The sequence below is a fragment of the Lethenteron reissneri genome, chromosome 32, assembly GCF_015708825.2.
Source record: "Lethenteron reissneri isolate LAM-NWPU_2019-01 chromosome 32, ASM1570882v1, whole genome shotgun sequence".
In the NCBI taxonomy this organism is placed as follows: Eukaryota; Metazoa; Chordata; class Hyperoartia; order Petromyzontiformes; family Petromyzontidae; genus Lethenteron; species Lethenteron reissneri.
The window spans coordinates 8036333-8048381 of record NC_083810.1 but is presented as its reverse complement, the minus strand read 5'-3'; the positions used below and the strand labels follow the sequence as shown (position 1 = coordinate 8048381).

General features: G+C 50.7%; 1 protein-coding gene across 4 annotated transcripts in view; it reads right to left on the bottom strand.

Moving 5' to 3' along the window:
• TBC1D4 (TBC1 domain family member 4) overlaps positions 1 to 11752 on the bottom strand; it is an 82958-nt gene extending 71206 nt beyond the window's left edge. For 3 of the 4 annotated variants that reach the window (XM_061563839.1, XM_061563840.1, XM_061563841.1), the window contains exons 1-2: positions 10652 to 11751; positions 2004 to 2222 (exon numbers count right to left, since the gene is read on the bottom strand). In XM_061563839.1, the coding sequence (XP_061419823.1) occupies positions 2004 to 2222; positions 10652 to 10843 (411 nt within the window). In that variant the 5' untranslated portion in view covers positions 10844 to 11751. Of the gene's footprint in view, positions 1 to 2003; positions 2223 to 10651 lie in introns of all 4 variants that reach the window. The other variant, XM_061563838.1, reaches the window with a different exon arrangement.
• Positions 11753 to 12049: the final 297 nt, after the last annotated feature.

The window sequence follows — 12049 nt, the reverse complement described above, 5'->3', positions numbered from 1 at the left end:
CCATAGGGGGTAAACAGTCATTCTCTCGAAGACGTTCATTCGCGTCGTCCCTGGGCGACATCTTCACGCACACACGGCACAGTGTTCTCAACCTCGCGAGCTTTCGCTCACTTCTGCAGCACAGCGCAAGCATTTCCCCCCTCCGTGTCACAAGCGGCTTGAGCTCTCCTTGCCCAGTCATCTGCGCATGCACGGCGGCGTACACAGTCAACCAGCGAGTCGGACATGCGACATTTGTAAAGGAAGGGCCTCATGCGACAAAACTATCAGCCATGCACCAGCGCGCGGGGAGTATGCCACGTGTGTGTGTGTGTGTAGCGTCCTGTGAAACTCGCAGGCTGACTGCGTGTGAGCGTGTTGATGTGCCTGCATGTGTGTGTGGCTCCGCGGTTAGCACACTGCGCTACGACACCCTGCGACTGGAGTTCGATTCCCGCTCATGACCAATAAACAGTGGTGAATATTTGAACCGGTCCTGGGCCTCCCCTAGGTCTACTTTGCCTTCAAGGAGTACCTGGTGCGGTGTATAACACACCACCATGGGGAGAGACAAAGACGGCCGGGCATGGTGTTGGCCACCCACCCCCTCGCATGCCAGTGCCAGTCTTCATTGGTGCTTGCCAACAACATTTGTCCCAAGAGTCTGTTAAAGGCTATATGGGGGGTGGTCTTTGAATTTTATTTGTTTGCATAGCCTTGTGGAGATGGGAACAGTAGTGTAGTGGTTAGTGCACTACACTGTGAACCCGGCGACCTGAACTCGATTTCCGGGCCGTGGCTAAACCAGAATGGTACTTATCTGAATGGTCCTGGTTCTCCCCTAGGTCAACTCAGTCTTAAATGAGTAGTTGATGCCTTATGTAAACATCAGCACTGGCCAGGTATGGTTCTGACCGCACCAGCCCATGGTGTGCTATGCCTGCCTCAATAGATGCTCGCAAACAGTGCTTTCCCCAACAGTCTACATGAGCTTCATGGGTGATCTTTGTCTTTGTGCATTGCAATACTGTTATACTCACAGACTGACCTTGTGTGACAGTGGTGTGTGCGCAATTTGTGTGCGTGTGTATCAGTGCTATGCATTTCAAGGGCAGGTTGTACGTGGCAGTGGTTTGTGTGTGCATGTGTACGTGCGAGTGTGAGCGTAGGCTGTATGTAGCTTGTGGTGGTGTTGCTTTAGAACTGCTTTGTGTGTTAAGTTTTGTGTCCTTCCCCGCACATCCGATCAGCACGGTTGGCTACGTACGGTACGAAAGAAGTTCAACATACATATGTGTGTCTGTCTGCAAGGCGTTTCTAGTTTTTTAATTGCGTTGTTTGTCTTGGGGCCCTAAAAATAGATGACCATTGATCACCACCGCCTCCTCCTCCGGGGCAGCGGGTGGGCTTGTTATTTGCGATGTTGGCTTTAAGTGTATTAACTTTAACGGCACATTGTGAACTGGAAAATGCCATGTTTTTGTGTGTATGTTGTCTTGTTGCGAGTAATAAAGTGCACATGTGCTCGCGCGTGTATGTGTGGGTCGAGTCGGCCTCAAATGAGCAGCTGGTGCAGTACGTACACATCACCGCTAGGGAGAGAAAGGCAGCTGAGAGTGGTGCTGGCCACCCACCCTCCTCGTGTGCCGTTATCGGCCTTCATAGGTGCTCGCAAACAGCACTTGCCACAAAAGTCTGTTAAGGCTATACGGGAGATCTTTGTCTTTTGCACGTGTTTGTAGCCAGGAGCGGTGATGCAGTAGTTAGCACACTGCGCTACGAACCCGGCAACCCAAGTTCGATTCCCACGAATGGAAAACACCAGTGACAATTATCTGAACCGGCTCCAAGCCTTCCGTAGAACAGCAGTTGGCAACCTCCAGTTCCGGAGCCGCATGTGGCTCTTTAAGGACTGGTTCGGCACACGGTTGGCTACGTTACGGTGCGAAACAAGCTCAATGTACGTACACACATACATAAGTGAAGGAAAATCGTGGCGAGCGGGCGCGCAGGTGTAAACTCACGGGCTGGCCGGCGGGCGCGCGGAACACGTGGCAGGAGGTGTGCGAGTCGGGGTTGTCGGGCTGCGTGCGCACCAGGTACGCGAAGCTGCCCGGCTGCCGGCTGCAGTGCACGAAGCGGGAGATGTGCGCCGCACGCTGCTCGAAGATGAAGATGGAGCTGTTGCTCTGGCTGCCGGCCGGCACGCACCGCACCAGCGGCGGGCACACGTACAGCATTACCTGCGGGAAGGAAATGACGTTGGTGAGCTGTCAGTTTTCAACGCATCCCCCCCCTACCCCCATAGTGCGTAAACGGTACGCCCGTGCAGATCTAGGATGACTGTTTTTTGTAAACTATTTTTTTTATTTTACCAGGGAAGGCCCACTGAGCTATGAGAATATTTTTCATAAACGACCTGGCCACAAATGATTTCTCAACGAAGTGGATTAGCGTGTGGAAATGTATAGCAGCCAAACACTCTGAACGCGTGATGTTGATTCTAAATGGGGAGGGGAAAACCGGAGGACCTGGGAGAAAAATCCATGCCACCACAAGAACATACAAACTCCTAATATACAGGTGTCAGGGTCGGGATAAAACCCACAACCTCCTGTATACCAGGCGAGGGAGTTAACATCTCGCCAAACAGAGAAACGAACGGTAGCTGTGGGCGTATTTATTATTTAGAGGTTGTAGTGGGTCTCGGTGTGAGTCTGTGGGTCTCAAAGAGAGTGAGCCTATGGGGGCGAGAGGGGAGAGGGTAGGAGAATGTTTGGAGGGGAGTAGAGTGATATGAGAGTGGAGAGGTAGAAGAGTGCGTGGAGGGGAGTAGAGTGAGATGAGAGTGGAGAGGTAGGAGAGTGCATGGAGGGGAGTAAAATGAATTGAGAGGGTAGAGGTAGGAGAGTGTGTGAAGGGGAGTAGAGTGAGATGAGAGTGGAGAGGTAGGAGAGTGTGTGAAGGGGAGTAGAGTGAGATGAGAGTGGAGAGGTAGGAGAGTGTGTGAAGGGGAGTAGAGTGAGATGAGAGTGGAGAGGTAGGAGAGTGCATGGAGGGGAGTAGAATGAATTGAGAGGGGAGAGGTCAGCAGGTTGGTGGAGATGGTGGAGATGGAGGCGTGAGATCCTACAGACGTGAGACACGTGCGATGAGCTCAGGACCATTTTTAACCTCCACCACAGTTCACCACACTTCTGCTCTACACTCCCTAATACAATGGCTCCCTGTCTACTTTCGCTGCGTGTTAAAATTTCTCACGCTCGTCTATAAATACCTCCATGGTCTTACCCCATCTTATCTTGCTTCTTTCATATCTTACGATGTCCCATTCTGTCCTCTACACTGCCAAACTCTACTGTCCCTCTCTGTGCCTCCAAGGTTTTGCACGCCCTTTGCCAGTGCAATGCTATCGTCCAGCCATCGCACACACAAACTGGAGTCTTTGCTGAGAGTGAACTTTTTCCCTCTGTACGTATAAGGCTGGAGAAGGGCAGGAAAAAGGTAGGTGGCAGGGAAAGAGAAGGCGGGGGTGGTGGGGTCATACAAATATTGATGCCCTTGCCCGTACTGTAACATGAACATGAATCCATGTTACCAGGTGGCCATGTAGCGTGGGCTCTGGTCTGTGTTGGCATTCGCAGTGTAGCGATGAGCGCACTTGCAGAATGCTTGTGCACAGCAGCGGCGGTGTGTGTGATAACGTCCTATGGGTTTACAAAGCCAACACAGACCGACTAAAATTCTTCCTCTTCTTCCTCCTCCTCCTCGTACTTTGCCCACTAATGCAGAGTGTGCCTTCCTGTTCATCCTTCTCCACTAACTCCTGTCCTGGTCCACAACCTCCATGGTCCACCATCCTCCACATCCCGGTTCGCCTATTCAATCCACCTCTACCTAGACTTGCCTCTCGGTCTACAGCCTCGTGCTGCCACGTTCACGACCTTCGTTCATCAAAAGGCGGTTTTTCTATCTGCCTCCCGCCTGAGTCGTCTTCTCTCAGCTTGTCTGAGATGGGCATCACTCTTGCCTTGTTCCATATCTAGATATTTCTGATCCAAAACAAAAACATTGTCTAAAATTCTAATTCGAATTACCAGAGTTGCCCAGGTTACCCAGCAGGTTGGATCGCTGAGCACTGCTGAGATCCTGGGATCGAATTCTGGTTTTGGCCCATTCGTGATTAAAACCAGGTTCTAAAAGTGTCTTGAGTTGATTGTCTCAGTCCGATCACGAATAACTGCAGAAAAAAGATCTACCGTATTAAGTTGGGTTTTAAATACGGAAACATTCAATTACACTGAGAAAATCCTCTCCAGTTTAACTGTTATGTGATGACCATCTCAACATAGCTCAGTGCGTGCAAAAGTTGCCGGGCCAATCATGTGGATTTAATGTCATTCCAGAACACGGGCTGTTCTGGAATGCACAAAGGGCGATGCACCACTCTGCTTGAGTTCCAAATGGACGTTTTTCATTTCACGACACGATGCAGATAGGAGTTAGAACATAATTTGGGGTGAAAAAAAGACACTAATTTTTTTTTTAAAACCAGATCTCTAATGAACTGTAGCAATGGAATTCTACGTATGGCAGGCATGACTTTCATGAGACATAATACTGGTAGGAACCTTCTGGTTACACCAGCCCACAGGGGATTATTGTGTCCGTCCAGTCCATCGTGCAGGGAGGGGCTGGGTGGGGAGGGGAGGGTGGGGAGGCGCTGGGTGGGGAGGGTGGGGAGGGGCTGGGTGGGGAGGGGTGGGAGGGGTGGGGCTGGGTGGGGAGGGGCTGGTCACCCCGTGGTGCCCTTAAAAAACTCCACGTTTAACCTACTCACGCCGGCTTGTGCCCGCCCTGACAGTCGGGCATATTTGCGGAATACACCACGCCGCTGTTGACCCTGGCCATTGACCGAGCAACCCAACGTTCCTACCAGCTCCCTCCGCAGGAATGTGTTGTATAACAACGCCCTTGTGCAATCCAGCATGTGTGTGTGTATGCTAATGAACAGACCGAGTTGGACACTCGGTAAGTAATGGGTCCATTATGACAGCTGTGAATGAATCTACAACCTCCCAGAGTGAACAGGAGCATATACAGGGAATGCTCATGTATCGATATGCGAGTTAATATATTTTCCCGTGAATTCCACTCCTTGATTCCTCCACCCATGTTGAGGACTCTACCAGATTGATTGTATCAGCTCATCAAGTGTGTTCAACCACCACTCACCCTCCCACTCTCCCACTCGCCCACTCACTGATTGATTCACTCACTCACCCTCCCACTCAACCGCCACGCTGCAGCTCACAGTACATCTCTTTCTGCTTCTTCCCTACCACCGCTCGACTGCAATTCCCTCCAAACGTCTCTTTTTGCACGTTTTTACAACCTTGCTCAATTCAATAAACGTATTCATTTGCATCAGCTACACCGTCAATAGTGCTGCCTGATGCTGACCTGAACTGCCACACCGCAAACCAAGCCGACAACATCTGACAGTCCCAGGCATAGCTTCCCATTCAAACGCTGCACAAGTTTTTTTTTCAAGTCTCATTTATTAGGTATAGCCCTGTGAGCCATTCGGCTCTTGAACCGGGTGCAACCGCAACAACAAAAAACAAAAACATGAACAAACAAACATCTTAAAGTGAATATGTGACTGAGTGCAAACAGAAAATCCAAGTAAGCTGAGGCTCTACCCCCCGCTCACTGCACATGTTTCGCCCTCGTGCTCACGCCTCTCCGCTGTGTTTTCTGGCCGTGTGCGAGGCGGCCCTCACACGGATGATGTCTCATCAATGAAAGTGGTCCCCTCCTCTGACAATTAGAGAAGAGCACTGCCCTATTGCCTCAGCAGACCGTTTGGGGTCAAGTGTTGTTAGCGAGTGGCTACTTCTTCTTTCGTATGACTGATGTAGATGCAGAACAACAACTACAATTTCACATTCAGGGGGTGAAGGCAGATAATCGTGTCAGGAGCAGTGCAGTGTATCGCTGTGATGTCTCCTTCGTATTTGTGGATTGGGCATTGCGCCACTGTATGCTGTACGGTCTGTACTGGATGACCACAGTCGCACAATGCAGAGTTGTTATTTTTCCACTTGTGCATCAGGTATCCGAATCTGCCATGGTTTGTAAGGATGCTGTTTAGCGTGGACCATGAGCTTTGTGGAAGATCAAAACCAGGGATTTTCTGCGTTGGGTCTTTCACAAGCTGTTTGTTTGCGAGTTCCTTTGAACTCCAGCTCTCCAAGCGTCACTGGGGTTGAACTCACATCCTTGCGTGCCGATCGGCATGGAGCAGCGATTGAATTAGGTTCGTAAAACGAAATCTCGCAGCACGTGTGGAGAAAAACCGAAATTGAGTTTGCCCAAGAAGCTCCGAGCACAGAGTCTTGTCTTTTCGCTACACGTGCTGGGCACTTCTACAGGAGTTAAAACGTCGGACCTCATGTCGGACAACAACATGGTACATAATCCAAGTACACACGCGAGAGCTGTCCAGGCGCAAACCCGCTTAACTTTCCGAGATCCGATTATATTGAGCGAGCAAGGGGCGCTTTCATCCCAGCTAGGCTTGCTGCGATATGTTTGCAATTATTATAAGACTCAGGCTTATGTTTAGTGAATCGCAGTTGACGATCTCTTAATAATTTGTATGGACAATGGAAGTACAGTAATGCACCAAAAGTAATACAATAGTACTAAACATAAAGCTACATGACACTGACATCCCGATGATCGTGGACATTAAAATTGAATGGCGAAAATCTATATTGTGGCAATCGAGGTCATAGGTCATGTGGTGGTTGGCTCCCCAGGGGTGAAATGTGCGCCCATCAGAACAGCTGAGGGTCACGTGTTTTCAACGGCTGGCACTGACAGAGCAGGGTAACACAGACACACGCTCTGATACAGCGGTTGGAATTGGCAGTGGGATACTTTTTCGGACATTATCTCATTACTCAGGGACGTGAGTGGTGGGTGGCGTGGTTAGTGCCCTTTGCTATTCGAACCCAGTGAACTGGGTTCGATTTCTGACACGCTCTGATCTGGCGGTTAAAAGTTCGCGGTCGTATTTTTATTTGAACAAAAGCCTGTACACGTGATTAAAAGCCTTTGACCAAATCATGCGAAATACACCCGATCCCGTCAAACCTCATGAGCAAGCTAAGCCGGGTAGGGGCCTGGATAATGCTTGGCTTGGCGACCACCCTGCACAATAACACGGTGTTATGTTTATTTTTCCGCGAGTCTACGTTGTGGGCATTGCGGCAAAAATCCATTGTTGCAAGGCCCTGTACTTTAACGCTCCTACCGTCTACGCCTCCCCCGCCTTCACAGACCTGCAATGACCGACGTGGTAAATTACAAGTTGTCAAATAAACCTCGCTGCACGCACGACGTGGATTAGATAGGAGGCCACTCATCTAGTAGCGGATCAATCAAGGGGGCTGTAGATGGACCACATGCAGTACGTAGAACTGGAGGTTCAGTGCAACCTCTTGTCCCGTTGCTCAATGAGCTTTGACGTGAAGCCACGCATGCCTTAGTTTGTCTCTCCGGGCCAAATGCGGTTACACCGAAATGCTGTGAAGTTTTACACTTTTAAAAGTCCTGTCCTGGCAATGGAGGATGCTAAAAATCATGGGTGGGGAACCTTTCCTTTAAAGAGGACTCGAACCACCAGACTGACGGTTTCGTCTCGCTCACCGTGAGTTCAACCACCGTACGGCAGGTCGCAACAACACACACACTCACCCGCTCACTCACCACACTGCAGGTCACAACACGTTCACTCACCCATCCGTTCACTCCACTTGCAGTTCAACTTTAGAATTCCCTCCCATCACCACCTCTTTTCCTAAAGTCCTGAAAATAACCAAGCTCAATTCAAGTTATGTACGGACTCCTAACTATTACATCTTCAACATCTGCTGTTTGTCGCCGGCTCTATCGTTTTTTGGGCCTGTGCTCAGTGATTTTTTTTCCAAACAGGACTTCCAAGTACTTTGTGCAGCGCAATACATAAACACACAGACGTACACCTTAACAGTTGCGTCACCGCAAGAGGCTCGTGGAGTGACACCGCAGAAGTGCCCGAGTGACGAAACCAGAAACACTGTGTCCTTTTCCACGTCCAAAATACCCCCCCACCTCACCGCTCTGGCACCTGATTATAGTTCGACTAAGATGGTAGCAGTGATATACTGTATACACAACAACACAACCTCAAGGCATTCGTCAATAACGCTATGGCAGTAAAAAGAAAAAAATATATAACAGGCAACGATTCGGGCAATGTCCCTTCTGCACAGAGGTAGTGATGTATGTACGTATGTCGTTTGTGGGCGAGGCCGCTGGCTGTGTGAATTGAAGTCGCGGGTTGCATTTGGCCCTTGTGCTTAGCCTCCTCCTCACCCTTGCTGCAAAGCAGAACGTCGCATATCCGACCGTCCAATATCCACCCTGAGCAATTATCCACCCACACACCCAGCGTGCACGGCGGTTGTGTAACAGTCATTTAAAAATATATATATAGATTTTCGCAATTATGGACTATACACACTAGTTAATGTTCTTAATCTCACGTACATTCCCTTACTTCTGAAACAAAATAAAGCATTCTCATTTCTTTAAAGAAGTTTATGCTTTACTTTGGACGGTCATGCATTTTATGTGATTTTTATAGCTGTCATTATATACAGATGTTCACACATCGGACCTTTTCACATAACCCCACCTATAACCTAGCTCAACCGGCCAATCTCATTAGATGTTTTACTGTACTTGTACATGAATTGAGCAGCAGCTAAAAAAATATTTATCCAAGTCTTTAAATCCAGCCGCTGTATCTCACCCGCGCACTCGTTTACACGGACAATGATAAGACTGCACAGAGACCCATAGATCCACACAGAGACCCGTAGACTCACACAGAGACCCATAGACCCACACAGAGACACGTAGACTCACACAGAGACCCATAGACCCACACAGAGACCCGTAGACTCACAGAGGACACATATAGACTCACACAGTGACGTAAAGACTCACACCGAGACCCATAGCCTTGCTAAGACCTATAGAAACCCATAGGCTAACAGAGATCCAGACGTGCACTGAAACTCTATGGCTCACAGACAGATCCAAAAGCTCACTTCAGAGACACACATTCTCACGTAGAAACCTCACAGATTCACACACAAGAGACTCGTATAGGTCGCCGATGCTTTTCCACATTTTCTTGCTGTGTGCCACATTCACATTTGGGGGCGTGATTGTTGTTTTCTTGTTGCTATTTGTGGAAAAGGTGACGAGCAACTTGCCTATGGCCAGTTCGGCACATGCGACGTTCAGGGGAAGGAGGAGGAGTGGGGCAGTGAGCTTGAAACTCGAAAAGGTCAATAGACGAAAACGTGGCTCTCGTTGGCGCAAACTGGTTACAGTGACCATGGACTTGAGTTAAGTTTAGGGTCGCAGTGGAGCAATAAGGTCGGAGTGGGGGGGGTACGGCTGGAATGTGTCGATTATGTTCGAGTTGCGGTGAAATTTCCGCTCAATATTAACACAGCCGAAGAGTGGTGGTTTGATGGGTCTCCATCTGGTTGACGGGTGAATTTTAGTTTTTTTTTAAACTTCACGATGATGATACATTAATTGAGCAGCAGCTAAAAAAATATTTGTCCAAGTCTTTAAATCCAGCCGAGGTATCCCACCCGCGCACTCGTTTACACGGACAATGATAAGACTGCACAGAGACCCAAAGACCCACAAAGAGACCCGTAGACTCACAGAGGACACATATGGACTCACACAGTGACGTAAAGACTCACACCGAGACCCATAGACCCCACCGTTTCAGCCGGAGATTTTACACGGGAGATCCGTGGCTTGGGTGATCACAGCAGCAATACAAAGACAAAATAAACCCCCACCCCCATCAATATTGCAGAGAGAATCACAGGGGGGGGGGGGGTCCCTTAAGGAATACTGCCACAACTCACGAATTATCACAGTCCTACAATACAGTAGAGCAAAAGTTGGATTTACATTGCCTCTTAAATGAGACCGCATCTCAAGGCGCTGTGCTGAAAACAGGAGGCATGTTTATTTTATTGAGGCTGTCACTGAAACTGCAAACTTATATATATATAATCCATGCACTGTATCTACATCGAGACACAATGAGTGACCTAAAAAACACACACACACACATTTAAAGACGTAAGGACGTTTAAAGTAATCCGACTCGCACAGAGACGTCTAAGAATCACACAGACAAACCTCCGTACTTGCACTTTGATAATCGTATGCAGTAGAATGTGTTTAAGATAGTCTCGAGAATGCGACCACATATCAAGACGCCGAACAGCGAGCAAGTGACAGGCAAGGCATGAATGGGCGCAGGAGTAAATACAGCAGAGGTGGCTGGAGGAAAGGGAGGTTCAGACGAATGATGCTTGATGAGTGAAGATTAAGTGCATGCATTTGCTTAGCTGGTGGGGTGACCGATTCGTGTTCAGTGTTGTACCTTACTGCTGCTACAAGACTCATGCCTCTTGCTCAAGATCCCACGTGGACCTCTCTCTCTGTGTGTGCGTCAAGTGCTGTGCACATCAAACACAATCTCTCTGTCACTACACACCACACCACACAAAGTTACCTCTCGCTCGATCTGCTCCTTCTCCGAGCGTCTCAGCAGCTCGGCCACGATCCAGGGCAGCATGGAGAGCGTGGCCCTCTGGTCCAGGGCAGTGCTGCCCAGGTAGGCGAGGCTGAAGGCGCGCTCGGCCACGCAGCTGACCGCCTTGCTGCTCGTCGATGGGTGACTCTCTACATCCACCACATCGGCCATACTTCCTCACCGCTGCCACACACGTGTGATGCCCTTCCACCTCGGCACCCGCTGATGACAGCGGCTGTGGCTGCCCAGGTCACAGAGCTGCCATGCTTGGGTCCGGAGCGTGTCACGTCTCTCTATCTCTCTCTCTCTCTACCAGGCAAGGCAGGAGGAGGAGGGAGACTTGCAGGCAGGCAATGGCAGTGAGGTGTGTAGTAAGTAGCCAGGCGGCGGTGCAGTCAGGCGGGCGAGACGTGCAGAGGAGAGTCGGGCCGGTGAGTGGTCAAGCCACGAGGGCAGGTAAGTAGATGGGCAGAGGGGGGACAGGACGGTCGGGTGAGTAAACAGGGGGGCAAGGTAGCTGGGTAGTTTGGGCAGTAGGTCATCGGGCTGTTAGACGGAGCAGGCAGGAGGGCAGAGCGCGTCCCGTCGGAGTGAGGAGCTGCCCGCGACCGGTGACCGCCTGTCCGCCTCGCTACCTCCTCTGGCTCTGACTGAGTCCCCTCCGTGCAGCCCCGAGTGACGACCCCCCCCCCCACTGCTACACTCCGCTCCGTGTTCCCAGGTCCTCACTGCTCCACTCCACCGATTCCACTCCGCCCAAGTGAGGACAGATCCCCCAATGCTGCACTCCGCTCCGTGTTCCTCACAGTTCTTTACTCCGCTCCGTGTTCACAGGTCCCCACTGCTCCACTCCACCGATTCCACTCCGCCCAAGTGAGGACAGATCCCCCAATGCTGCACTCCGCTCCGTGTTCCACTCAGGTCTTTATTCCGCTCCGTGTGACCCAGGTCTCCCACTGCTCCACTCCGTGTCCCAGGTCTCCCACTGCTCCACTCCACTCCGTGTTCCCAGGTCTTCACTCCGCTCCGTGTTACCCAGTTCCTCACTGTTTCACTCCGCTCAGTGTACCCAGGTCCCCCACCTCTCCACACCGCTCCGTGTTTCCCAAAACCCCACCCCGCTCCACTCCGCTCCGTGTTCTCAGGACCCTACTGCTCAACTCCGCCCCGCGTTTCCCAGATCCCCCACCGCTTCACGTTCCCAGGTCCCCACTGTTTCACTCCGCTCCGTGTCTCCCAGGTCCCTACTGCTCAATTCCGCCCCGTGTTTTCCAGTTCCCCCACCGTTTCATGTACCCAGGTCCCCACCGCTCCACTCCGTGTTTCCCAGGTCTCCCACCGCTCCACACCGCTCCGCGTGCTTTCCACGCGCCTCTG